The following is a 26,228-nucleotide window of genomic DNA, read 5'->3' as shown; positions in this document are numbered from 1 at the left end:
GCGGAGGGAGGGCCACGCCGGGTGCTCCGGGGGTCTGCGTGGGAAGAAGGCGGACGTGGAGAAGCAGATGCCCTCCAGGGAAGAAGGCACTGGGGAAAACATTTCCCCTGCCCCGGCTTCCCGGGAGGCGGGGTAGGGGACAGGTGTTGAGCGAGGTTGGGAGCGGAATGCAGGCGGTCCCAGCTGGGGGCTCGGGTGGGATTCGGCACCGCGAAGAGCCAGGGAGGGGACGCGCTGTGTATTCGGGTCCCGGGTAGGGAGGAGACAGCGGAGGGGGGTCGTGGCTTTGGGGAGCGGTGCTCGGGGTCCCCTCCCAAAGGGACCAGAACGGTCCCGAGCTCCACCTCCCGGCCGGGGGGGGGGGGGGGGGGGGGGGGGGGGGGGGGGGGGCCGGGAGGGAGGGGGAGGGAGGGGGCGGGCCGGGCTGTGCGCTCCGCTCGCTGCTGGCTCCGCCGCCGCCGCCGCCGCCGCCGCCGCCGCCGCCGCCGCCTCACACATTCGGGCAGCGGGAGCGCGGCGCGGACGCGAAGCCGCCGGGGCTGCCGTGCCCGGAGCCAGCCGGAGCCGGAGCCTGAACCGCAGCGCCAGCCCCCGCGGTGCGAGCCGCAGCCCGGGCCGGGGCCGGTGGCGGCTCATGGACAGCGGGGCCGGCGGCCCGCGCTGCCCCGAGGCGGGTAAGGATCCGGTGGCTGTGGAGGCGGCGGCGGCTCCCGGTCGGGAGCGGCCATAGCCGGCGGGAGCTGCGGGAGGGGGGCTCAGCGGCGCGAGGCCACGGGGGCCCGGGCGGTGCTCAGCGCGCCGGGGCTGAGGCGGGGGCGGCTGGGAGCCCCGACCCGGGGGCTGAGGTCGGGACACTCCGGCCTCCGAAGTCCGCGGCGAGCGCGGGGCGAGGAGAGGGGTGCTGAGCCGGACCTGTGCCCCTGCGTCCCGCACCCCTGCGCGTTTGGAGCCGCGGGGAATGGGGGGACTCCAGGAGCGCGCCGAATGGAGGTGGTTGGGGGAGGCGCGCAGTCCCCAGCTTGAGGGGGAGGGGGCTCCCGGAGGACGAAGCAGGCGAGGACCCTCAGACACCACACGCACACGCACACGCACACACACACACACACTTGTTGGGCGACCAGCTCCGCTCCCTCGGGCGCTTCCAGCTCCCCGCGGGCACGCGGAGGGCCGGACCACGGACATACGTACACGCATACATACATCCGTACATATGTGCACACCGACATACCTCCCGCACACCAGCGCCCGCTGGGGCCCCGTCGCTAGCTCAGAATCCGCTTCAGCGTCTGCACGCTCAGCAGCACGGACACACAACCCATGGCCATAAGAGAGCACCAGGGCACAACCGGGTGTGACATTCGGCGACATGGACACACACAATCCCGTGCCCTCGTGTATGAGTGTCACGGACACAGTGCGCCTGACGAACACTCAAAACCTAACCTAGCACATACATATTCCTTTAAGGAACACACCCTAACATCAATTATGTTACCCACTCCTTGGCCAGAACATAGATACACAACACTGGTCTCGCTTCCCCTCCTCCACTGCACCCACATAAACACAACCCCGGTGTCTCAGCACACGCCTTGACAGCACACACCCTAACACAGAAAGTAGAATCTACAGCGGCGCCTCACGGGTGCAAACCCAGAATCCACGGCTTCACGCATCTTAACACTGGGTTTCACACACACCTTACACCAACAGTGTCACATTACACCTTGCAGCCTATACACACAAACACACGCTCAGTCTCTCTCCCTCGGAGGCCGGAGGCCGGAGGCCGGAGGCCGGATTCCGTCCTGGGAAGCCGCGGGGCTGTCGGCGAGCCCCTGGCGCCCCTTCATCTTAATCACGACATTGTTATTGTGAATATCAGCACCCGGGAACCCTGGGGGCTGCCCAGACCGGCTTCCCCGCCTGCGCCTCCCCGCCCCCACTCCGGGCCGGCCGGCCGGGTATTCCCGGAACAGGCTGGACTGGCAGGCCGCGCCATCCCGGCTCCCCCGGGCTTCAAGGCCCTAGGTCCCTTTGCAGAGGGTGCAAGCCTGGGGCAGTGTTTGCGACCCTCTTCGGGCCATTTAGCTGCGTTCTGCGAGCCACCTGGGTCCCCAGCACACCTGGGTCTCGCACACCTGTGTCCCTCTCACACCTGGACGCCCCCTCCGCCGGCTGCCGGCTGCAGGCTGCAGGCCGGAGCAGTACGCGCGGGCAGACCCTGGGGCCCGAAGGGAGATCGCGGCTCGCGCAGGAGCAAAACTGGTGGGCAAGATGGACTCGGCTACCCTCGGGAGCCCAGACTTCTGGCCTCAGTTTCCCCGGCGGTGATTGGCGACTGTTTCTTCTTGCTGGAAATAGTCGGTGCAGCGTTGAGGTCTCTGAGGATTGAGCGCGGGGCAAAGACCCGTTTCCACTTGCCGTGAGAGGGTCCGTTTCGGGAGAGAGTCCCCACCCGGCCCGGCTCGCCGCGCTTTGTGATTCGGGCGCCAGGCTCCCTCCCCGCCCCCTCCCGGCGCCCGCTGTTCGCCTCCCGCCGACGCCGGCTGGCCGGGGACCCCAGGCAGAGGCCCGAGGTGCGGAGGAGTAGAGATTCCCCGCGGCGGCCCCTCGGGCAGGGGGCGCAAGGGGCCCCCGCCTCGCCTTGAGCTCCCGAAGGCCCCGTGTCGCTGGGGTGGGGGTGGGGCCGCCCGAGTCCGAGGATGGTGGAGGAACAGCCGTCCCCACCCCACCCCCAGCCGCCCCCAACACAGCTGCGTCCTCTGGGAGGAGACGCCCGCGCTCCGGGTGTGTGCGGGGGAGCGCCCGGTGACCGCAGCGGTGTAGACGGGGCTGCCCCGGCGGCGACGGAGTCCGGGACATCGGAAGACCGAGGGAGCCTTTCATTACCCGCTCTGGGCCAACCTTCGGTAGCTGCCAAGAAAGAGCGCGCTCAGGTGTTTGTGACAGTCTGGAGATGGGGGCTACTTTCTTGATGTGGAGGTCTAGGAGAATTGAAATCTGTGCTTACAACTAGACCAGGGCATGGAGTGGAATCAGGGGTCAGGGCCGAGAAGGGCCTCCGAGATAGGCAGGGGTAGTGTGGTAGCGGAAGAGATGTAGTTTCAGTTCTAGCAGCGTTGTTTCTCCTCTCTCTGCTAACCCGGTTCAGAGAGGGACTTCAGCTGGAAGAGGATGTCTTGCTGGTCTGGCATCTTGCCAGCAGAGGGGCTGCTGCTGTGGCTACTTGGTCAGGGGATCTGGGCTAGAGAGAGAGAGATGGTGAGCTCACTGCTGGGAGAAAAGGGGTGGAAGCACCAGGAGAGGGCCTTGGGATGGGGGTCGGAGATGGAGGAGGCCCTTCTCCTATGGTTAGGGCTGCCCCTCCTGTGAACAAGGGTAGCTGGTGCTGCAGAGTGAGATTCTTTCAACAATGTATTGAGCACCTGCTATCTGTATCTGCCAGGGCCCATAGTGGGTGGTTGAGGATGCAGTATATTGGCAAGATAAACACCAAACTTGTCTTCATAGGTCTTCCCAACTAGCAGGAGATGAGTTCATTTATTTACTGAGCCAGTGAATACCTACTGTGTACCTGGTGCTGGAAATAAAATGCTCTATTCAGTTATATATATATATATATATATATATATATATATATATATATATCCTTTACAGTATAATAGATTTTTTTAATTTTTTTTAATTTTTATTTATTTATGATAGTCACAGAGAGAGAAAGAGAGAGAGGCAGAGACATAGGCAGAGGGAGAAGCAGGCTCCATGCACCGGGAGCCCGATGTGGGATTCGATCCTGGGTCTCCAGGATCGCACCCTGGGCCAAAGGCGGGCGCCAAACCTCTGCGCCACCCAGGGATCCCAGATTTTAATGCAACAGATCTCATCTCCCAAATAACTTCCAAGAGGCAAAATTTATTATTTCCATTTCACAATATGGAAATAGGTTCAGATAGGTTCAGAAAGGTGAAGTCACCTGGCCGAGGTCACATGGCTAGGAAGTGGTGGAGCAAGGGTTTGAACCCCGACAATCTGACTCAAGAATGCAGGTGCCTGGAAGCCCTGCAGAGGCTAATAGAGGGCTGTGAAAGAGAGGGGAGAGGAGCTGAGAGCTGTGCACTTGTTCACTGTGGGAAGCCTCTGAACAGCTCCACCCCACACAGCCCCGCTAAGGCTTACCCTTCTCTCTCTCTCTTTCTCTCTCTCTCTCTCTCTCTCTCTCTCTCTCTCTCTCTCTCTCTCTCTCTCTCTCTCTCGCAGAGGTTGGCTTTGTCCTTTGATTTGTGTGCCCCCGGTGGCAGTGGTTGTTGTGTAACAGTGCAGGGGTAAGTGTCGGGGGTCACAGCTGACTTGGTCACTGGGACACTGATGGCTGCCTCTGGGCGTTTTAGCATTCAGCAGAAAGTGGGCCCTGGTCTCCCGGGGCGCTGGAAATAAAGGTTCCAGGTGAACCCTCATTGCTATCCTCCCCACCCCCCAACATGTTGACACAGATTGGCTTTCCCTGGACTCTGCTCCCTCATACCTCACTGCTCTCCTCAGGCCTGAGAAGAATGAGTCACTGTGTATGCTGTAGCTCTGCTTCTCAGGGTCCTGGGTGCCTATGTCACTGGGCAGAGGTGGGGACACCCTTGCTAGGAAGGCAGCCAGGGCCTGGGCAAGGGCAGATAAAACACCAATCACTTAAAAAGCTGTCCCCTGGAACTAATGACTCAATAACCAACCACCTGGGCAAAGTTCAGGGATGGTGGGGGCAGGGCTGAGAAACGGCTGCCTCACTGCTGCTCCTGGCTCCTCTGACTCTGTCCCTGCATCCCTAGGACCTCTGGGGGTGGGAATAGGGGGAAGACAGCTACAGGCTGGGAGGCTTGGGGTTTTTCAGTCCTTGAACCCCAAGCCTTCTTTCTTTCTTTCTTTCCTTGCCTGGCAAGTTTGGCAGCCCAGGGTGGGGGTGGGGGTCACTACTCAGCCAACATAGTCTATCTTCTGTGATTTCTGTTGATTTTCCTTCCCCTGCATCCAGCCTTTCCCCTAGCCCTATGGATGTGAAGAGGCATTCTTATTTCTCAAATCTTGACTCTGCTTACTACTCCCGTGACCTGAGACAGTTCGTGATTCTTTCTGAGCCTCAATTTTATCATCTGTACAATGGAGAGTGGTGTGATAATAAAGTACCTGTTTCAGAGGGTGGGGAGGATTAGATGGGATAATGTATGTGAATGGAGCATGTTGGCTGGGATGATGATGATGATGACAGCGATGATGGTGGTAAAGGTGGCAGGAGAATTTGCACTTCTTTCTTAAATCCAAGGACCTAGTACATCTCAGAGATCATAGTTCCCTCATGGTGCATCCTGTTGCTTCCACTCTACTGCCTGGAGGATTCTCCAAGTCCCTCCCCCAGAATCAGAATTCCTGGTGGGGGTTGCTGATAATACTCATTTTAAAGGAACTTCCCAGATGCCTTAAACCTTCTTCAACTCTTGCCCTCTCTCTGAGTAGCCACCCCTCCAAACCCATGTTCCCCAAATTCCTACCTCCCAGAAACATCCTTTTCCCCATACCTTCCTGGCTTTAGATATTTCTGTGGTTCTCTTTCCAACTCAGAAGTTGTATACCATAATCCTTTTCTGACTATGATGGTTGGAGATAAGATATCTCCTAAGGGTGACAGGGTGAATGTGTGAGACAGAAAAAGAATGTGTGGGGGTGGGGTGAGGGTCTTACAGTGTCTGTGCTACCTGGTAGGCCTGAGGGGTTAGAGCCCTGGGTTGTGACCCTGAGAGGGGGAAGGAAGGGCGTACTCTGTAGCACTTCAGAGCTGCTACAAATCAAAGTCACCCTGACTCTGTCAGACAACAGATCTCTGAATTTATAGCCAAAATTTGTGAGCATTCATTTTTCTTAGAAAAACCTGTACAGTAGTTTCATAAAATTCATAAAGAGGGCTGTGATCTAAAAAGGTTTAGAATCCCTGTTCTGGAGAGACTAAGTGAGGCAAACAGTCACTGCCGTATTTCTCCTTCCGTGTCACGTTTAGAGTAATTCCCATAACCCCCACCCTGCCAAGACTTATGCAAGGAATTGGTGTGCAGGATGATCCGCTGTATGTGTGCCAAAGCGGGGGGCGGGAGGCAGGCTAAGGTACCCAGAAAGGAATGAGGTTCTTTGGTTCTTTGGAGACAGTCCTCTGGGAGTGTGTTGGGTTGGGAGCTTGAAAGTAAAACGAGCCTTGTGCCCAGTCCATGTCGGTAGATGGAAAGTGGCTGGAGGGTGGATCCAAAAGAAGCATTAGCTAAATTCCGCCTTCCTTTAAAGTGATTAAGATTGCAACTAGGAACAAGCACTAATCTGATAACAGCCTCATATACGTTGAGTACTTTACTGCCAAGGAGTGACCAGGGAGGAGGTGTGGTTTGGGAATGCTACGTGAAAGAGGTGAAGTGTTTGAAAGAGGCAAAGTGTTTGACTCAGTGTAAGGAATCTGCATTCAATGAGCATTTGCTGAGAGCTTATGGACCTGAACAGAGGATTAAATTTAACCCCAGTAGGTTCTTTGATAGAGTAATGGAATTGGGCAAGGGAATAAGCAGTGACCACCCAGAAAGTGCTAGGATAGGCTAACTCTAGGAACTAAAATAGTTATTCAGAGGCTCTTACTGAGTGCCTACTGTGTGCCAGGTCCAGGGCAGGGTCCTGAGGTTGTAGGAACAAACAAAACAGAGGCTCTCCTGTTCTCTACTCAGTCTCGACAAAGACAATTGACAAATTATTTCCCCAATGGCTACGTAACTACAGTTGTAAGTACTTTGAGGGAGCATTTGTTGAGTACTTATTGTGTGCTAGGCATTTAGCCCACATGATCTCAAACTTCCTAGGACATTTAGGTGGTGTTATTCCCATTTTCCAGATAAGGAAACTGTGGCCCTAAATCATTTCCTCCTGCTCAGCAGCCAGGAAATGGACAGCTGGGGTTCTCCTCAGACTGTCTGATGTCTTCTCCACCCTGATTCCTTACATGTGCCAAATGACTACAACCAAAGAGAAATGACAAATAGTCATTGAGTTAGAACTGTTGTGAGCTCCAGGATAGCAGATTGAGTCAATCTTGGATGCCGCTGTGTCCCAGTGCCCAGAACAGAGCCTAGCACATTGTAAGTGCACAGTAAACGTTTATCGAATGCGTGGTGGCCAGCTTTGTGAATACGCATAGGTTGAGGCAAGGGAATGAGGGTAGGGAGTCTGGCTCTACCTTCAGGAAGTCTGGCGTTTGCCAGGAGAGCCAGAGAACACAGGAATAGGTACATAGTACTGGGGTTGAACAACACAGTCGGGCGGGCGGGGTCCAAGGTAGCTCAGTGATTCATTGCCTCGGGATTGGGGCAGACAATAGTGGCTGTGAGTTGGAGAAAGGAGAGGTCACCATGGGCTGGAGAGGCCTGGGAAGGCTTGGAGGGGCCGGGGGTGGGGGGAGTAGAGCCTGCCTTAAGTGGGGTAGGTGTGGTCTATGACAAGGATAGCTAGGATTTCAAGGTGGGAGGCAGGTATTTCAGGTGCAAGTGGGGAGGTGGGGAAAAGAAAGCGAACCTGAGCCCTCTGCTGAAATTGCTGGGCCTGACTTTGGATTAGAATACAGGGGCTGGCCATGGTTTTGTTGGAGAGGAGGAAGGGGTCAAGACTGGGACAGTAGCAGGTGTGGCTAGGGTCTGTAAATGCACAGCCTCAAAGCTGGGGGGAGGGGGCGATAGGCAGAAGTGGGTTATTGGGGTGATGGGGTTGCAGCTTATGGTTGGCTATGGCATACAGGGCTCCAATTGAAAGGATTTGGGGGTGGGCACGGAGGAGCAGGTCAGAGATAGGACTGGACCATTCAAAGAGGGAGGGGCCAGGTATGAAATAGGGGCCAGATGTTTGTACAGAGAGGGGTTAAATAGGAGCCAGATGTTTACTGAGAGACTGTGAGCAGAGCTTGGAGGGGAGTGGTCAGGACAAAGCTGGTAGTGTCATTGGCAGCTCTGTCCCAGTTAGACCTGCTGGGCTCGCAGTTGCTAAGGACAGGCTGGGGCAGCTCCCAATGCCAATTCCAGGGCTAGTCAGCCCTGACCACAGCCTTGACCCCAATCTTGACCTCTACACTCTTTTTCCACACAACTGTCCGTGTCTTCCCTCCCCCTAGTGGGAGCAGGGGAGAGAGGGAGGAGGAGGAGTCCTGGGAGCTATGCTGGGGGCAATGTGTGTTTGGGGGAGGTAGGTGGCTAATTCCTACTCTTCAACTCTAGCTGTTTCCAGGCCTGATGGGTGCCTAGTTTAAGCTGGTGGTGGGGGCATTGGGCACTCTGGGTGATTATCGTCAGAAAAGAGAGATCTGAACATGTCATATCTCATACGCATATACTGACTGGCCTCTTAGAAGGAAGAGAAACGAGACGTCTTTCTGTTCCCTCCAACCATCTTGAGTGGCTCTCAGTGTGGGGTCTGGGGAATATTAGGGGAGCTTGTGTCTCTTTTTTACCATGTATGTGAGGGGTGCTTAAGGCCTTTCCCTTCTACTTGCTGTCTCTCCATATCTCAGTATCAGGGTAATTACCATGGGTGACTAAGGCAGGATGCTGGTGAGAAGGAGGTGTTGGGCAAAGCACAGAATAGAGAGCAGGGAGGAGGGAGTGTCAGGAGGGTCAGGGCGTTCCATGGGCGGGAGCTGCTCTAGACCTGTTCGGGGCCCTTACCCGCTCCTCCAGCTGGAGCAGACACTGCTGTTACACCCAGCTGTGGGTGAAACTCAGGATTCTGGGTTCTGGGATCAGGGTTCTGGGCTGGGGCTGAGCTCTCTTCATGGGATAGTGTGTACGTAGCAGAGGGAGGGAGAGTCAGGGCCTGGATTGGGCAACCCTCAGCACCAGGTTCCTCTTCCCAGCTGACCTCCTATTTTGCCTCTTTTCCTTGCAGCCCTCCTGATTCTAGGTACTGCCAGGATGGGGCCCCTGAAGCCCAGCCCAGGCCCCAGCGGGCAACGGTTGCTGCTGGCACTGCTGCTTCTGCTGGCTGCATCCCCCGGTCATGCCACTCGGGTGGTGTACAAAGTACCGGAGGAACAGCCACCCAACACCCTCATTGGGAGCCTCGCAGCTGACTATGGCTTTCCAGATGTGGGCCACTTGTACAAACTAGAGGTAGGCGCCCCATACCTGCGAGTGGATGGCAAGACGGGAGACATCTTCACCACTGAGACCTCTATCGACCGCGAGGGGCTGCGTGAATGCCAGAACCAGCTCCCTGGTGAGCCTTGCATCCTGGAGTTTGAGGTGTCTATTACGGACCTCGTGCAGAATGGCAGTCCCCGGCTGTTAGAGGGCCAGATAGAGGTACAGGACATCAATGACAACACACCCAACTTTGCCTCACCAGTCATCACGCTACCCATCCCGGAGAACACCAACATTGGCTCACTCTTCCCCATCCCGGTGGCCTCTGACCGTGATGCTGGCCCCAACGGTGTGGCATCCTATGAGCTGCAGGCCGGGCCCGAGGCCCAGGAGCTATTTGGGCTTCAGGTGGCAGAGGACCAGGAGGGGAAGCAGCCACAGCTCATCGTGATGGGCAACCTGGACCGGGAGCGCTGGGATTCCTATGACCTCACCATCAAGGTGCAGGATGGTGGCAGCCCCCCACGTGCCAGCAGTGCCCTGCTGCGAGTCACTGTGCTTGACACCAATGACAACGCCCCCAAGTTTGAACGGCCTTCCTACGAAGCTGAACTGTCTGAGAACAGCCCCATAGGCCACTCGGTCATCCAGGTGAGAGGTCCCTCCATCTGTCAGGGTTCCCACCTTTAGAAATGGGAGCCCAACCCAACCTGGCGAGACTTCCCTTCTCTGGGAACTGTCAGGATACTGTGGTAAGAGCTCTTCTCCCCAGCCCCAATCTGGTGAGACCTTCCTACCCCAGCAGGTGATATAATTTTCCTCTATCAATCTACTCAGTGAGAGTGACATAGCATATGAATAGCAATGCCCCCATCCCCAAAATTGACCAAAGTTGGAGAAACTCCTAAGAAGAGAAACCCCCTCCCAAGTCAAATGGCTTGGCTCATCCTCCAGCCGGGTGAGCCAAGTTAGAACAAGAACAATCTCTCTAGAGATGAGAATATCTTCCCAACCAGATGAGATTTTCCTGAGCTAGAGGACAGAGCCTTTCTTTGCCTCTTCCTAACAGTCAAATGAGATTATTTTAACCAAGTGAGTCCTCAGAGCTCTAGAAAACTGTGTTCAGATGTCTGACTGTACACCAGCTTCCTTGCCTAGGCACAGGGTGCTTATGAGAATGGGGTGCTCTGGCACGGGGGGCGGGGGGTTAACTCTGCTGAAGTTCTCAGCACCCTTCTCCATGGGAACTGCCTCAGGGGCTGGGCAGCTTGGTGGGGCCAGGGCCTGGGAGGGAGCAAAGAAAGCGTCCCTGCAGACAGGTGGGCGTATCTCCCACTGTCATCTCAGCCCTGGCCTCCTGCCAGCCCCAGCTCCTTTCTCCTTCCCCCTGGGCTGAAGCTGTCTGTCTTTGAAGTGAGGGAGCTGAGAAGGGATCAGCCTGCCCTGTACACCGTTATGGTCCTGGGAAACCCTTCATTCCATGTCCTTAAATTGAAGTGGGGCATGGGGAGGAGTTTTAGGCAGTTTTTTAGAGGCTGGTGGACTTGAACACATAGAAGACAGACTCAGGAATAAAAGGGAGACAGACAGTCAGAGATGGTGAATAATAACAGCCTGGGTGCCAGGCACGGTTCTGAACACATTATGCATATTATGTCATGTAATCCTCACAGTACAAGGTAAGCATTATCCCCATTTCACCGATGGGAAACTGAGCCCACAGAGATTTGGAAACTTGCCTGATCTCACCCAGCTGATGTGTTCACATCCCACTCTGGCCACATCCAGTAGTCTGGCTTCAAAGCCTATGTGTGTAACAGCTACACCCCATTCCAGGAGGCTGAAGCAGGAGAGTGGGACAGAGACAGGGCTCGAGAAGGGGCAGAAAAGAAGGATTGGAAAGAGGCAGAAAGAGCTGAGCAAGACTGGGAGGGAAACAGGGACAGAAATGAAGAGTCACAGAGACAGAGGGAGCTAAGACAGTAAGAGATAGATAAGAAGCTGGGTGACCAGTCTAGAGACAGGGAGAAGTGGGAATCATCGTGAAAAGGTATGTACAGAGAGAGAGAATGAGGATAGGGCAGGTGATGAGAAGAAACGGAGTTTGGCTTTGACAGGATGTGAGCAGGGACCGGTATAGCTGGGAAGCCCTCTGCCCAGGTGTCTCCGCTGTGAAGAAGTCCTATTCCTAACAGGAAAGAGAGGAGACCAGCAGTGGTTTGAGACTCTGCTAGATGCAGTACCCAGCACTGTGTTAGCACTGATTTTCAGAGACTGATTTTCAGATGGATGGATGGATGAAAAGAGGTATAAGTGCTATTTAGGCAACACTTGCCACATACCAGGCAGTGTTAGACATGTTTACAAGTATTATCTCACTTAATTCTCACCCCAGCCCCATGAAATAGATTCTATTATTATCCCATATTATACACTTGTAGACTGAGGCTTGTGGTGGTTGAGAAATTAGCCCAAGGTCACATAGTTACTTGGGAACTGGGTGCATCTGGGATTTGAACCCAGGACTCTTTTGCTGTGCTCCCTGGAGACTCTGCCAAATTTTACCTGTCCTGTCCTCCCCATTTACCACCATGCTCCCCCACCCCCAGTGCCATCACGTTCTGCATGACTGGGACATAATTCCAACCATCTGTCTCCCTGACCGGTGGTACCTCATGGCCATTCCCACCAGGTTCCCGCTGCCCCATCACCACTCATGTTTGTAGAGACTTGGGCCGAGTGTACATCGGCATTGGCGTGGGAGGGCGTGCCCACTGCAAAGGGACAGACAGTTCATTGTTTGATGCTGGGATCCCAGCCCGCTGCCAGCAGGCTCTGTGGCCTCCACCAACCCCTCCCTCGCAGCCGCCCAGATTCCTCAAGTTGGTGCCTAGCCAGCGCCAACCAGGAGGGAAGAAGCTGCTGAAACAGGTTTCCCCAGTTTGAGAGAGCAGTGGCCTTGGTAGGCTCCTTCTGACCCAGATCCCTACCTGGCTGCTTTCAAAAGAAATCCCCTCACCTGTGGCCTCCAGGTGGGCATGTGGGTCTCCACTCATGAGCAGACACACACATGCATAAACACATGCCTTCTCACACAATAACATGTAATCCCAGTCTCGGAACACATGTAAGTGCACGCACACATATTAGACATATATGTCATATATACGTGCCTCATACCTTTCCAGGTCTTCAGATAGGTTGAAGGCCAGTTTAATTGAGTGGAAAGGCTGCCCCAGTTGGCAACTGGATCCTCATCCCCATACTTGGGCACACTAGCACAGGAACAGTAAGTGGAGTTAAATTGTGCCCTGTCCCATCTCTACTAGTCACTTGTAACACTGTTGAGGATTTGCCAGCTGCATCTTTCCTCCTCGGGGAAAGAGGTCAGTACTGTGCCCTAGTGTCAGGCTTGAGCAAAGGGCAGTCTATGTGCTGCTTTTGGAAAGGGTGTCACTTTAGATAAATTGTATCTGCCATGCTCATTGCCAAGGCAGCACACATGTCCCTTACTTTGCCATCCCCAGACTAACCCGTCCCTGTTTTCCTTGTTTTCCTTTTCTACCCTGTAGGTGAAGGCCAACGACTCGGACCAAGGTGCCAACGCGGAGATTGACTACACGTTCCACCAGGCGCCCGAGGTGGTGAGGCGTCTCCTGCGACTGGACAGAAACACTGGACTTATCACTGTACAGGGCCCCGTGGATCGTGAGGACCTAAGTACCCTGCGCTTCTCGGTGCTCGCCAAGGACCGAGGCACCAACCCCAAGAGTGCCCGTGCCCAAGTGGTAGTGACTGTGAAGGACATGAATGACAATGCCCCCACCATTGAGATCCGGGGCATAGGGCTGGTGACCCATCAAGATGGGATGGCCAATATCTCAGAGGATGTGGCAGAGGAGACAGCAGTGGCCTTGGTGCAGGTATCTGACCGAGATGAGGGAGAGAATGCAGCTGTCACCTGTGTGGTGGCAAATGATGTACCCTTCCAGCTACGCCAGGCCAGTGAGACAGGAAGTGACAGCAAAAAGAAATACTTCCTTCAGACCACCACTCCGCTCGACTACGAGAAGGTCAAAGACTATACCATAGAGATTGTAGCTGTGGACTCTGGCAACCCCCCACTCTCGAGCACCAACTCCCTCAAGGTCCAGGTGGTGGACGTCAATGACAATGCCCCTGTCTTCACACAGAGCATCACAGAGGTCGCCTTCCCAGAAAACAACAAGCCGGGTGAAGTGGTCGCTGAAGTCACTGCCAGCGATGCCGACTCAGGCTCTAATGCCGAGCTGGTTTACTCTCTGGAGCCTGAGCCGGCTGCCAAGGGCCTCTTCACCATCTCACCTGACACTGGAGAGATCCGGGTGAAGACATCCCTTGACCGGGAACAGCGGGACAGTTATGAGTTAAAAGTGGTGGCAGCTGACCGGGGCAGTCCCAGCCTGCAGGGCACAGCCACCGTCCTTGTCAATGTTCTGGATTGCAATGACAATGACCCCAAGTTTATGCTGAGTGGCTACAACTTCTCGGTGATGGAGAACATGCCAGCGCTGAGTCCAGTGGGCATGGTGACTGTCATTGATGGGGACAAAGGGGAGAATGCCCGGGTACAGCTGACGGTGGAGCAGGACAATGGTGACTTTGTTATCCAAAACGGTACGGGCACCATCCTCTCCAGCCTGAGCTTTGATCGAGAACATCAAAGCACCTATACCTTCCAGCTGAAGGCAGTGGATGGTGGTGTCCCACCTCGCTCAGCTTACGTTGGTGTCACCATCAATGTGCTGGATGAGAATGACAACGCGCCCTTTATCACTGCCCCTTCCAACACCTCTCACCAGCTGTTGACCCCCCAGACCCGTCTTGGTGAGACGGTCAGCCAGGTGACAGCTGAAGACATTGACTCTGGTGTCAATGCGGAGTTGACCTACAGCATTGCTGGTGGCAACCCTTACGGACTCTTCCAGATTGGGTCACACTCAGGTGCCATCACCCTTGAGAAGGAGATTGAGCGGCGCCACCATGGGCTACACCGCCTCGTGGTAAAGGTCAGTGACCGTGGCAAGCCCCCGCGCTATGGCACAGCCTTGGTCCACCTTTATGTCAATGAGACCCTGGCCAACCGCACGCTTCTGGAGACCCTGCTGGGCCACAGCCTGGACACGCCACTGGACATCGACATTGCTGGGGATCCAGAATATGAGCGCTCCAAGCAACGTGGCAACATCCTCTTCGGTGTGGTGGCTGGTGTCGTGGCTGTGGCCTTGCTCATTGCCCTGGCAGTGCTTGTACGCTACTGCCGGCAGCGGGAGGCCAAGAGTGGCTACCAGGCCGGTAAGAAGGAGACCAAGGACCTGTATGCCCCCAAGCCCAGCAGCAAAGCCTCCAAGGGCAACAAAAGCAAGGGCAAGAAGAGCAAGTCCCCGAAGCCCGTGAAGCCAGTGGAAGATGAGGACGAGGCCGGGCTGCAGAAATCCCTCAAGTTCAATCTGATGAGCGACGCCCCCGGAGATAGCCCCCGCATCCACCTGCCCCTCAACTACCCACCGGGCAGCCCTGATCTGGGCCGCCACTACCGCTCTAACTCCCCACTGCCTTCCATCCAGCTGCAGCCCCAGTCACCCTCGGCCTCCAAGAAGCACCAGGTGGTGCAGGACCTGCCACCCGCAAACACATTTGTGGGCACTGGTGACACCACGTCCACGGGCTCTGAGCAGTACTCCGACTACAGCTACCGCACCAACCCCCCCAAATACCCCAGCAAGCAGGTAGGCCAGCCCTTGCGGCTTAGCACACCCCGGCCCCTACCCCACCCCTACCATGGGGCCATCTGGACTGAGGTATGGGAGTGACCAAGCAGGCGTATCCAACTTGCAGGCTCACCAGCCTAGAGGGGCCGACCCAAGCCAGTGGTGGGAGGTGGGACTGAGGATCTGGGGGTGCTGGGGCCTTGATGATGACCCTGCCTCCTCGCCCAGGCATGGAGGGTTAGACTGAGTGAAAATTGAGGGAGGGTGTGCTCTGTGGCATTCTTGCCCCCTCCCCACAGGGAGAGGCCTGTGACTGTCAGATCCCAAGATGCCAAACCAGCTGCTGGGTCTTGCCAGTGGGGGCTGATGGGCAGGTGAGCAGAAGGGTCAGAGGCAAGAAGGTGGGAAGGAAAGTGAAGAAGTAGAGTCTTCTCCAAACCTGGGTCTCTAGCTGAGACCACCCATTGGTGCTTCTCTAGAAGGGAAACAGGGCAACCTGGGGTCCTATTGGGTAACTGGGTAGGGACTCTATCAGGGAGGGGGAGGCTCCCTATTTGTGCCTCCTGTGTGTGCTGTGTCAGCCTCTTCCCCACCCCAGGCTTCTGGGGCTGGGCCCCGGCTCCCCTTCCCCAGTCCCAAACACTTTTCCCTGACAATAAAGTTCTCTATTTTTGGAGTTTTTGTTTCTTATTTTCCTGGAACTGAGAGAAGGAGTGAGAGAGACTGGAAATGGCCCTTTGTCCTTAGGTGCCTACCCAATTTCCCCATCCCTTCTCTTTGCCCCTTCCCACTTCCTAGACCTGCCCTCTACCCCAGCCCTATGTTCATTTACCATCGTCCCATCTACCCCCACATCTGGCAATGTGTCCCCTCCATACTTGTGAAGCCTTCTCCCTAGGAATGACCCCCTCCACCAAGAAAGGGCAGGAGCACCCAAGCGAGCTGCACCCAGGTCCTGCCCTTTGTCCCCTGCTTGAGACTTGACCCTTCCAATCTGCTCACCTGAGCAGCGTCTGACAGAACTCAGGCCAGAACACCTGGGTGAGGGTGAAGTGCAGCCTGCCCACCTCAGGTGAAGGCAGAGAAGCCCTTGATTCTACGAGCCACCTTCCCTCAGGATGAGATCTTCCAAAGTCCCTTTCCCAGCTTCTTCATCTCAACATCACTCAATACCCAACAATTACTGGGCCCTGCCCTGTGTGTCCCCACCATGATCACCAGCCTGGGCTACTGGGAGGGAGGGCCCAGGGAGAGGGGAGGGAATCTTCAGGTTCTCTGGATTGGCCTGCTCTATATTCCCATTCTTAGGGTGCTCCCTTCCGACCGAGGCTGAGGTCCCCTAGTCCTGCCCTTCCTCCCTTCCCTTCCTTCAGCATCTTGCTCTGACCACCTTGGGCTGCTGGCTCTCACTCACACACACTCTCTCTCTCTCTCTCTCCGTCTCTCACTTCTTGCTCTCCTGGGTCTGCCCTGTCTCTGGCTGTGCCTGACGGGCACTGGGGCTACAGCCTGGGTGAGGGGCCTCAGGTCCCGGGGGAGTCTCTGAGGCCAGAGGCAACATGTCTCCATGACAACTAAAGAGGCTTGAGACACTCCCAGGAGGTCCAAGGCACCAGCACTCTACTCTGATTCCATCCACAAACTCCCCAGTGCCCTGGGAGTACCCCCAAAATAAACACACCTGGGGGCTTTGAGGAATGGGGTATGGCAAGGGAAATCTAGTCACGTCTCATCTCTCCTGGACAAATAAGCATCTCTAGGGGGACAGCCAGCAACTCCTGACCTACCATTCTCTCTTCTCTTGTTCTCATCCTTGCTACCGCCAGGTCGCTCTTCTATTCCTTTAGCCTCTTCATCTTTTCTTTCCCAGGGTCTGAGGGATTATCTCTTCCTCAGCTGCAACCCAACACATCCGTGGAGCCACATTGAACATGTCTTCCCAACATTCAGACACAACCAAACCACAACACCATTGTCGTCATCAAAACACATAGGCCACGCTTCTCCTGTGAGATCAGCATGGTACTAGACCCTGAGGGGAAGTGGTCATGTACATACAAGACATAGGAGTGAAAAGATGACACATTTGAGCATCTTGACCATGGAGCAGGAAGTGCCGTAGTGAAGCTTTCCCCAGCTTGCTGCTCCACTATTCCTTCTGCTGCTAGGTGCTTCCTTTTTTTTTTTTTAAATCTTTACATGAGGTGCATTGTACCATACTCAGCACTTTATGTGAATTAGCTCATTCGATGCTCATAACTCTTTGTGACATAAGTCATTAACGCTCATTTTCCAGAAGTGAAAACTGGTTAGCGGTGGAGTCAGAATTCACACACAAAGCATCAGGAAATCTGATCTCCAGAGTCTGCTGTTAGCCATAATGCTGCACAAGAGGGGTCCCACGATTAAGTCAGTGTAGGGAGTAGGGGACGTACAATCACATGGGCCTATTAAAACCTCTGCGAGGCCTGAAGAAAGAGGGGCCTGCTAACCTTTTGTGAAACTCTGGGTTTTCCAAATGTATCTGACCACAGTGCCCCCTCCCTCTCTCTGAGGAACACAGTATGGGAATGGGAAAACCTGCATAGGTCATGGGAGTGGGCTCCTGGAAGGAAAATGTTGAACTTGAGCCAGCTCTTCAGTGATGAGCAGGACTTGGGCAGGAGGTTCAACCAAGTGAGCCAGCTCCTGAGGCAGGAGTGAGCATGGCCAAGTGGAGGACAGGGAGAGGGCAGAAAGGGGAGTAAGTATTAGGGCTAGAGTGGAGGGCACAGGAGGGAGCAGAGAGACAAGAGAGGAAGAGCTGGAGGTTGTGGAGTACACAGATGCCTTGCCAAAAGTTCTTTAATGCGGAATGCAATGAGCGCTCATGAGTTTTGGATGAACTGAGTTTTAAAAAATTCACCAGAGTGTATGGTGGGTATAAAGGGGGTAGAGGTGAAGGTACAGGATTGAAACTCTGAGGTCTGGACTAGGATGGTGGCAGTGGAGACAATGGATGGATGGATTTGGCTAAACTTAGGGAGAAATGACCTCTAGGACTCAAAGGATAATTGGATATACTGTAGGGATGGGCAATGAGTATCACAGCTACCAGCATTCCCAGGTGGACATGATCTGTGTCTGGGTGATGGCATAGTGACGAAATCATTGTCCATGCAAAAACTGATTGAAGAAAAAGAAGAATTGGGTTTCAGACTTGTTGAATCTGAAGGGCCAGTAAGGACAGCTAATAGGAAATACCCAGCAAATGTCTAGAACTTCAGGACTAGCATCAGAGAGATTTTGGATCTAGGCCTTTTAAGATTTGATAGTGATAGATGTATAGGGAATGTTTAGGGTTGAGCATGCCCCAACCCTCCATTTTATAGAAAAAGAAAATCATAGGCAAAAGGGACCAAGTGACACACCTAGTAGGCAGGATTGAAGCTTTGAATTACCAGGTGTAGGTTTTTTAAGGAGGGAGGACTGCTGGCTATATCATCTTGGAGAAAACTGCAAAGAGAAGCCCCTGACAACCAGATTGGCCGGTGACTCACAGACCCTTCCTGGAGACTGTTCACTTCGACCAGGGGGGTGATGCCCCTTTACAACATCCCACCCACAGGTCAATTTGGGGGATCTTGTCTGTCATCACCCAGACCCTGTGGTGTTTTGGATCACAACACAGATCCCAAGAAGGGCTGCCTATTCCTGAAGATGAGATGGGAGCCAAGATGGAAAGGCAGTTCTGAGCCGCCTTCCCAACAGCTTAAGAGCTCCTCGTCCTGACAGCCTCCCCCACCCCAGCTGCCTTGAATGGAATGAAGACTGTGATGGATCAGGAGGTACCAGGAGAATGGGTCTGCAAACCCAGGATCTCCTCTCGTGGCCTTCTTGATAAACTCCTATTGAGGGTTTTAGAGTAAAGACAAAGCACCTGTGAAGTCTTAGAGGCTTGGAGGGAGGCTGGAGTCTTAGCAGCAGCAGGGCCTTGGCCTGAGCTGCTCCCACTCCTGGCTTCCAGGGGACCCTGTGTCTACACTCTCCACCACTCCTAATTTCTGGATGACAGGAAAATCAGTGACAGTCCCAGGTGGGCGTTTGGGTGACTGGTTGGTTGTGCCAAGTGCCAAGCTGAGGTTGCCAGGTTCCTGGGAGGATCGTTAACCCATAGCAGGCATGTGGGGCTGCTGGCTGGGAGCAGCCTGCACAGTTCTACCGCCCCTACGCCAACATCCAGTCCAAGCCTGTCCCCTCCCAGAAGCTCCTTCCTATTTGCTAGAAGGAGTCTCCATTTGAGGCCAGCCTTCCTAATTCCTGATGGATGCCAGACCCCTCCCCCTCTGCCCAGGTCCTCTTGGGCCCTGCCCTCTACAGTTAATACTCTTGCTTCCTGATCTGGAGGATGGGGGAGTTTCCATTGTTCTGCTTCCCCACCCCCAAAGGGCCCTGGTTTCTCAACGGGCTCCCTTTCCTTCTTCCCTCCCTCCCACCATTCTCCTCTCCCAGGCCTCTCTGGAAGGGGATGCAGTGGGGACAAAGCCCCCGCCCCCCGCCAGTGGGAGGGGACGCAGCAGGGAGTCCTGAGGTTGCCTACAGCATGACTGCAGGGGTAGGAACAGAGGATCAGAAAGACATTGGGATCTCATTTAGATGGAGGCAATGGGAAGTCAAAGAGCAATGAGACAGGTGAGGAGCTGAAGTTCAGGGGTGCTATTTGGAAATTAGGGAACTGTTTTGGTATTGGTGAGCTGTTTTGGAATGAGAAGTTCATACTGCTTTAAGGAAGCTGTTCTAGAAATTGGAAGCTTGCTTGTGATTGAAGGCTATGCTGGAATTAGGGGAGTTGGCTGGTATTGTGCTATTCTGGTGTGGGCTGTTCTGGAATTAAAGGCTATGCCAATACTGGGAAGCTGTGCTGTGAGAGTGGTTGTACTGGGTTAGGCTTATTGTGGTGGCCTGGGGGCTATAATAACACTGGGGCCTGTGCTGTGGTGGGACTTGCTGCGTGTAGTCTTGGCTATCCTGTCCCAATTAAGGGGCAGTCCTCCATCGGGGTCTGTGCTTCCTTGGGGGCTCTGCTGTGCTAGGGAGCTGGGCCTCTTCTCAGTCGCTGCTGAGGCCTGGGGGACCAGGAGCTCTGGGGTGGGCCAGGCTGGGGGTGGAGATCACTGTGGTGGTGGGCCTCTGGGGCAGGCTGGCCTGCCAGCAGTGACCCTCCTTCTCCTTGCAGTTACCTCACCGCCGCGTCACCTTCTCCGCCACCAGTCAGGCCCAAGAGCTGCAGGACCCATCCCAGCACAGTTACTATGACAGTGGCCTGGAGGAGTCTGAGACGCCATCCAGCAAGTCATCCTCGGGACCCCGACTCGGTCCCCTGGCTCTGCCTGAGGATCACTATGAACGCACCACCCCTGATGGCAGCATAGGAGAGATGGAGCACCCCGAGAACGGTGAGGAGTATGAGCATGGTCAGGGCCCCCTGGGAATGGGTAGCAGCTGAGCATGGTGAGGAGACCTCAACAATGTCTTCCATGTGTTCAGCAGTACTCACTGTGCTGAGTACTTTGAGCTATACGTTCATTTAATCCTCACGACTCTGATGTGAGAACTTCACTGTTCTCTTTACAGTGCAAGCATGTGAGGCTCAGAGAGGTTAAGTCACTTACCCAAAGTAACATGTGGGAAGTGACAGAGCTGGGAGGGATTCAGACCCAGGCTTCTCTGACTTCAGAGACCTTGCCTTCAGCACCACATCATACTGCCTTCCTGAACGGGGCCTAGGAGAGGAGTGGCCAGGGGCTCAGGCGGTGGTGAGGGAAACTTGAGGGAATGGGGGGGTCCCTTTATGGGGTCAGAGGGCCTTGAGAAAAGAGAGGGGACCCTGGATTCAAGAGTCCAGCTCCTCTGTGAGGAGCTCTGGAAAGGGTATGCCACTCCCCTGAGGGGAGGAGCCGGAGAGGGTCTGGCTGAGGAAAGGGAGTGGGAGGTCTCGGGAGGGGAAAGGCTGGTCTGCGAAGGGTTTGAAGGTGATGGCAGAAGGGACGTCTGGGCCAGAGCAGAGGTCAGTGCGGGAATGGACAGTGAATGTGCTGTCAAAATGTGTGTGTGTGCGTAGTACGTATGCTTGTGTGTGTGAGGGCATCCGTGATAGCCGCTGGAGGAGGAGACTCAAAAAGGTTCCCCTTGGGACTGAAAGACTCTCCCGCTTGGAGCTGTCCTGTCGGGTCTTGTCCCCTCCCTCAGTCCAAACTGACCCCCCCAAAAACGCTGCGACGTCCCACACCCAGCCGTCAGGCCCAGGGCCCTTGTCTGACAGCCCAGGCCCTAGGTCTCCGAGTGCCCTCCGCCCCACCCTGCCCCTCCGTGCTCTCTCTCATGCCCATCTCGTCCTTTTTGTGCCCGCGCAGAGCCGGCTGGCCGGAGCAGGCCCTGAGGTGGAGTGCCAGGTATGTGGGGGCTGCTCTGGGGTCTGGGGTCTGGGGGATTTGGCCCAGCACCCAGCCCCGCCCACCCAGCGCCCTTGCTCTGCTTGGTGCCAAGCTGGGTCCCTCAACTCTGAGCTGAAGAGCCTTGGTGCTTTGAGGGTTAATGACAGCGCTGTCCCCTCCTCACCTTGCACTGGCAGGAGGCCAAGCCAGGGTGGGTGGGACCCGGGGAGCCTCTGACCCAGGCAGTGCTGCTCAGTCATGTCCCTCAGGGAGGGTCACCGCCTGGTACTGTCCCTGAGCGAGGGCAGACAGGGGCAACCATGACAGGAAGTGCTCATGGCCCAGCCGTTCCCATGGAGACCCCCCGCTGCCCAGCAACCACACCGGCTACTGATGTCAGGCGGCCAACTCCTGTTCCCGTGGGTGTTCTGGGCAGGGAGCCGGGACTAGACCAAGGGTGGTGGTTGGCATAGGGGGCTGGAGTGAGGTGGGGAGGGGTTGCATGAGTGTGCTTATGAGTATGTGGGTGTGTGCTTCTATGTGAACTCCCCACACAGAAGCTCCCTTCTCCCTGGCTTTCAAGCAAGGCCTCACCATGCTGGGTTAGGGTGGGTTCCAGGACAGCTGGGAGCACGGTGAGGCTTGAGGGGGTTCAGAAGGAAAGTATGTGCCCAACCTTTATCTGAGGATGGAGATGCCCAGTATAGATTTGTGTGTCCATACCTAATCTGAGGATAGGCATGTGTGTGTATGTGTGTGTGTGAGTGAGTGTGTGAGTGTGCACGACTGACAGACAGACAGACAAATGGAGATATTGTGCCCTTAAATGAGGATGGGGGTTTCCTTATCCCTAAGGATAGACTTGCTTGTTTAAGCCTGACTGGAGATAGATGAGGGAGTGTGTAGATGGGTTGTGTGTTTGTGCACCTGTCTGAGGGAAGATTTGGTGGGTGTGTTGATAGGCGAGCTGGAGGGTGGCTGAGGATGGAGAAACACATCTATTTAAGGATAAATTGTATGAGAGAGAGAGAAGAGCCTGCGGTGGATGGTGGGAGAGTGTCTATTTGCGGGTGTGTGTGCCTGTGAACTCAGTGGGCAAAAGGGGCGTGCACCCCTGTTCGAGGCAGGGCGTAGGTGCCTGTGGGAAGCCATGGAGTGGAGCTTTGTGATGTTACTCTGCCTGAAGACTGTCCTCCCCATTCTGTCCTGCAGACCTGCGCCCTTTGCCTGACGTTGCTATGACAGGCACATGTACCCAGGAGTGCAGCGAGTTTGGCCACTCCGACACATGCTGGATGCCTGGCCAGTCATCTCCCAGCCGCCGGACCAAGAGCAGCGCCCTCAAACTCTCCACCTTCGTGCCTTACCAGGACCGAGGAGGGCAGGAGCCTGTGGGCGCCGGCAGCCCCAGCCCCCCGGAAGACCGGAACACCAAAACGGCCCCTGTGCGCCTCCTGCCCTCCTACAGTGCCTTCTCCCACAGTAGCCATGATTCCTGCAAGGACTCGGCCACCTTGGAGGAAATCCCCCTGACCCAGACCTCGGACTTCCCACCTGCAGCCACACCAGCGTCTGCCCAGACAGCCAAGCGCGAGATCTACCTGTGAGCCCCCTCCTGGTCGGTGGCCTTGCCCCTCCCAGCCACCGGCCAGGTCCCAGATGGGCCCATTCCAGGGTCCTGCTCCTGACCCCTCCAGTGTGGACTTCCCAGCCAGGGCCCCAGGTTGGGGTGAGTACTGGCCTCATGACCACGTAGGCCCTTCCCCCAAGCAGGGTCCAGGTTCTCTCTCCTCACTTCATCCCCCAGCCCCAGCCCCTGGGAGCCCTTCTTCCCCTTTATGGGGCTCCCCCAAGCTGGTGCCCAAGAGGGCTCCTCCACAATGACTAGGCTCCCTTCCCTCCACTTCAGGGGAACGCCCCCTCACCTCGGGCAGATGGTGGAGTCAAGGGTGGGCAACACACTTTTAACTCATCGTTTCCCACATGGCCGACCAGGGTGGAGACAGGATGTCCCCATTCCAGCCCTGCTTCAGGGCTGAGCCGGGGAGCCCCTCTCCCTGGGAACTCCCAGAGGAAACTCTTGACCGCCAGGGGCTCCCTGAAGGGCTTTTGTTACCAAAGGTGGGGTGGGGATGGGGGTGGGAGTGGGGTGGAGGCCATGTCTTCCTACACTGCTCCTGGGCTGGCCCACCTGCCTGCCACATGCCCATGCCTGATCCCATCCAGGCACCTCCTTCCCTGCTGGTCATGCAGTGTCTGTATATAAGGACCTTGGAATGATGTCCCCATTTCTGCCTGATTTGCAACTTTTCTTGTTGATGTTGTGTTGTCTTGGGGGACCCCTCTGGGGGGGGGGAGGCTACCCTGTGCCCCCTCCCTCCTGCCGCAGTGCCCCCCACCCCAGGCCTCTACTGTTCCATGTTGTAAATACCCCTGGGGCCGTAGTGGGATGGGGGTGCAGGCCAGGGAAACAATGGGTGGGTGAGGGTGGGGATGGGGGTAACATTCGCCTATCAGCAGAGCTGGGCTTTTATTTAATTTTTTTTAAAAATACAAATCTCTATTTTTTTGGAACTGTTGCGCTGTGCCCTGGGTTGGGGGGATCCCCGCTCAGGCTGGCCCCCCCACATCCAGATGAGCATCACAGAGGGGCCCTGAGGCTGTGGGGGGGCAGCTGGACAGGGGTGGGATGACTGTGCCTCTGGCCTGGTTGGGTGAGTTGGGAGCAGGAAGGTTTGCTCAAGGGGTGGCTGGTTGCTGCCTCCAACAGGGGGAACCTGCACCCTGCCCCCTCCCTGCCCCCCCCCCCCCCCCAGCCCCTGCCATGACTGACCCGTCAGCCTGTAAAACCACCATTGCCTTGATCTCAGGGGGTGGGAAGCGCTGCCTCAGGGCACCCTGGGCTCCAGGCCCCCTTCTTCCAGTTGGGCTTCCCTTTGCCAGGGTCAGGGGTCCCCTGGGGGAGGGGGTGGGGAGATTGGGGGGCAGAGAAGCCTAGTCAGCCATGATGAGGTGGGATTGCTTTCTGCACCTCAGGGGGCCAGGGTGTGAGGGGCATCCTGTAGAGCCCTCATCTCCCACTGTGGCCATCTCAAAGCCTCAGTCCCTCTTCCTTCCAGAAACCCCCACTGCCTTGGCCCATACCTCTCCAGCTCCCCAGGGGCCCAGGCTGGGAGGCTGGAGACTCAGGGTATGGCCCTTGCTTGACTTAGTCTAAGCTTGGGGGCCGGCCCAAGGGTGGGTGGGGTGGGTACAGGCTGCTGGGTCGTCTGGTGCCTTTGGGAGCTGTGCTGCTGGGGTCTTGACTCCTGTAACCCCAGAGACCCCACTGCACCTCGGGAAAGCTAGGGGCCTGAAGAATCACCCTATTCTCTGCTCCTTGCCCCTACCTTGGCTTGGGGTAACAGTGCTGGGAAGGAGAGCATTGTTAGGCTGGTAGCCTCAGCATACACAGCCCTTCTATTGAGGGCAGAGGGTAGAGTGGGCTGAGGTAGCAGCAACCAGGTCTGGGGGTTGGCCAAAGGCTCCTTTCCCTGGGGGAGGCCCAGAAGTGGGCCAGGGGCTTGATAAAGAAACAGCCCCCTTCCCCCTGCACAAACAGGGCAGGTGCAATAGTGGTAGAGTTGGTAACATGAGGTGCCCAGCTGGTGGGGCAGTGGCCTCAAGGGCTGTCTGGGTCCTGGAGGTCAGGATTCTGGCAAGAAGATTGTATGAGGCCCATTTGCTTGGTGGAGAGGGTGGTCCAGACAGGAGGCATTCCTGGAGTCACTGGACTCCCCTGGAAGCCCCTGGTGGCCTGGGTACCCTGCCCTGGTCTTGGAGACTCCTGAGCACTGAGTGGAAGGGCAGAGGAGCATTTTGCACAATGGAGAAGCCAGAAGGAAGGGGGTAGCCCAGATGGCTGGGAGGGCTGAGAAGCACAGAGGAGCCCTTCCCACAGGCAAAGGCAGAGTCCCAGCCCCCTGGTTGGGGTCAGGGCACTGAGTCTGTCACCACCTGGGCACTCGAGGAGAAACCAAAGGTGGGCAGGGGATAGGTGACAGCACTGGGGACCACCCCTGTTGGTCCTAGGTCTGTGAAGTCCTTCCCCAATGCCTTGTGTCGCGTACAGTTTTATGTACAAATAGACGACATTTGGCCAGGGGAGACCCCCCCCCCCCAAACCCAGCCTGACCCAGTCAGTGTCTTCCTAGAGGGGACCTAGTTGGTTCCCAACCCCCTACTTCAGAGCATGTCTCTTGGTAGGGGGAGGGTATATGGGGACATATTTCCGGGGGTCCCTGAAGCGTGTCTCACATCCCCGGGGGAGGGTCTCTGGGGCATCTCTCACCTCTGGGGGCTCCCTAGGCCCTATCTCTCCCTTTGGGAGTCTCTGGAGGGACATGTATTCCCTCCGGGGACCATGGGAGCATGTCTCCCCCTACCCAGGCTCTCTGGGGAGCCTGTTTTCCTCCCAGGGTTCCTGGGAGTACTTAAGGCATGTCAGTCTTGGGCCATCTCTCTTCCCAGGGAAGGGGGCTATCTCTGAAGCATGTCTGGGAAGGGATATTCCTGACCCTCCCTGCATCTCTCCTCTGGGGGTGTCTCTGACCTGCAGCACTTTGGGATGAGACTGGGCAGCTCCGAGTTGTCTTTTCTCCTGGAGGCCCTGCGATACCTCTCTCCCGTGGATCCGGCCTCTGGAGCCATTTCTTCCTTGGGCGTGGGCTGTCTCCTGGTGTTGGGAAGGCTTCTGCTGGCCATGAGAAAGTCTCTTAGGGGGCGCCTCCGCGTGGGACTTCTCTGGGAGGGGGGACTCTGCCTCGCCCTTGGGGTCCCCGGGCGGCTGTGTCTGCCCGTGGGGAGAGGGAGACTGTGTCTCCTCGGGTTTTCGGAGTGGGGAGGGGGGCCGTGTCTCTCTCGTGTGTTGGGGGGTGGGGTTC

At 56.1% G+C, this 26,228-nt stretch overlaps 1 protein-coding gene across 4 annotated transcripts; it reads left to right on the top strand.

The window, feature by feature from the left end:
* PCDH1 (protocadherin 1) lies at positions 1–26,228 on the top strand. Of its 4 annotated transcripts, XM_038530457.1 has the most exons (6): positions 602–674; positions 8,947–9,794; positions 12,716–14,911; positions 20,109–20,328; positions 21,286–21,324; positions 22,519–22,655. In XM_038530457.1, the coding sequence occupies exons 1-5, from the start codon at positions 635–637 to the stop codon at positions 21,309–21,311; spliced, it is 3,330 nt and encodes a 1,109-aa protein (XP_038386385.1). In that variant the 5' UTR covers positions 602–634; the 3' UTR covers positions 21,312–21,324; positions 22,519–22,655. The 4 variants fall into 4 exon arrangements, with proteins under 4 accessions (XP_038386384.1, XP_038386385.1, XP_038386381.1 ...); XM_038530456.1 differs by lacking the exons at positions 602–674; positions 21,286–21,324 and adding an exon at positions 1–132 and having other exon boundaries at positions 22,519–26,228; XM_038530453.1 differs by lacking the exon at positions 21,286–21,324 and having other exon boundaries at positions 22,519–26,228.

This window comes from Canis lupus, chromosome 2, assembly GCF_011100685.1.
Source record: "Canis lupus familiaris isolate Mischka breed German Shepherd chromosome 2, alternate assembly UU_Cfam_GSD_1.0, whole genome shotgun sequence".
In the NCBI taxonomy this organism is placed as follows: Eukaryota; Metazoa; Chordata; class Mammalia; order Carnivora; family Canidae; genus Canis; species Canis lupus.
Note: the sequence above shows the minus strand (reverse complement) of the source record. Positions and strands in the feature narration are given on the sequence as shown.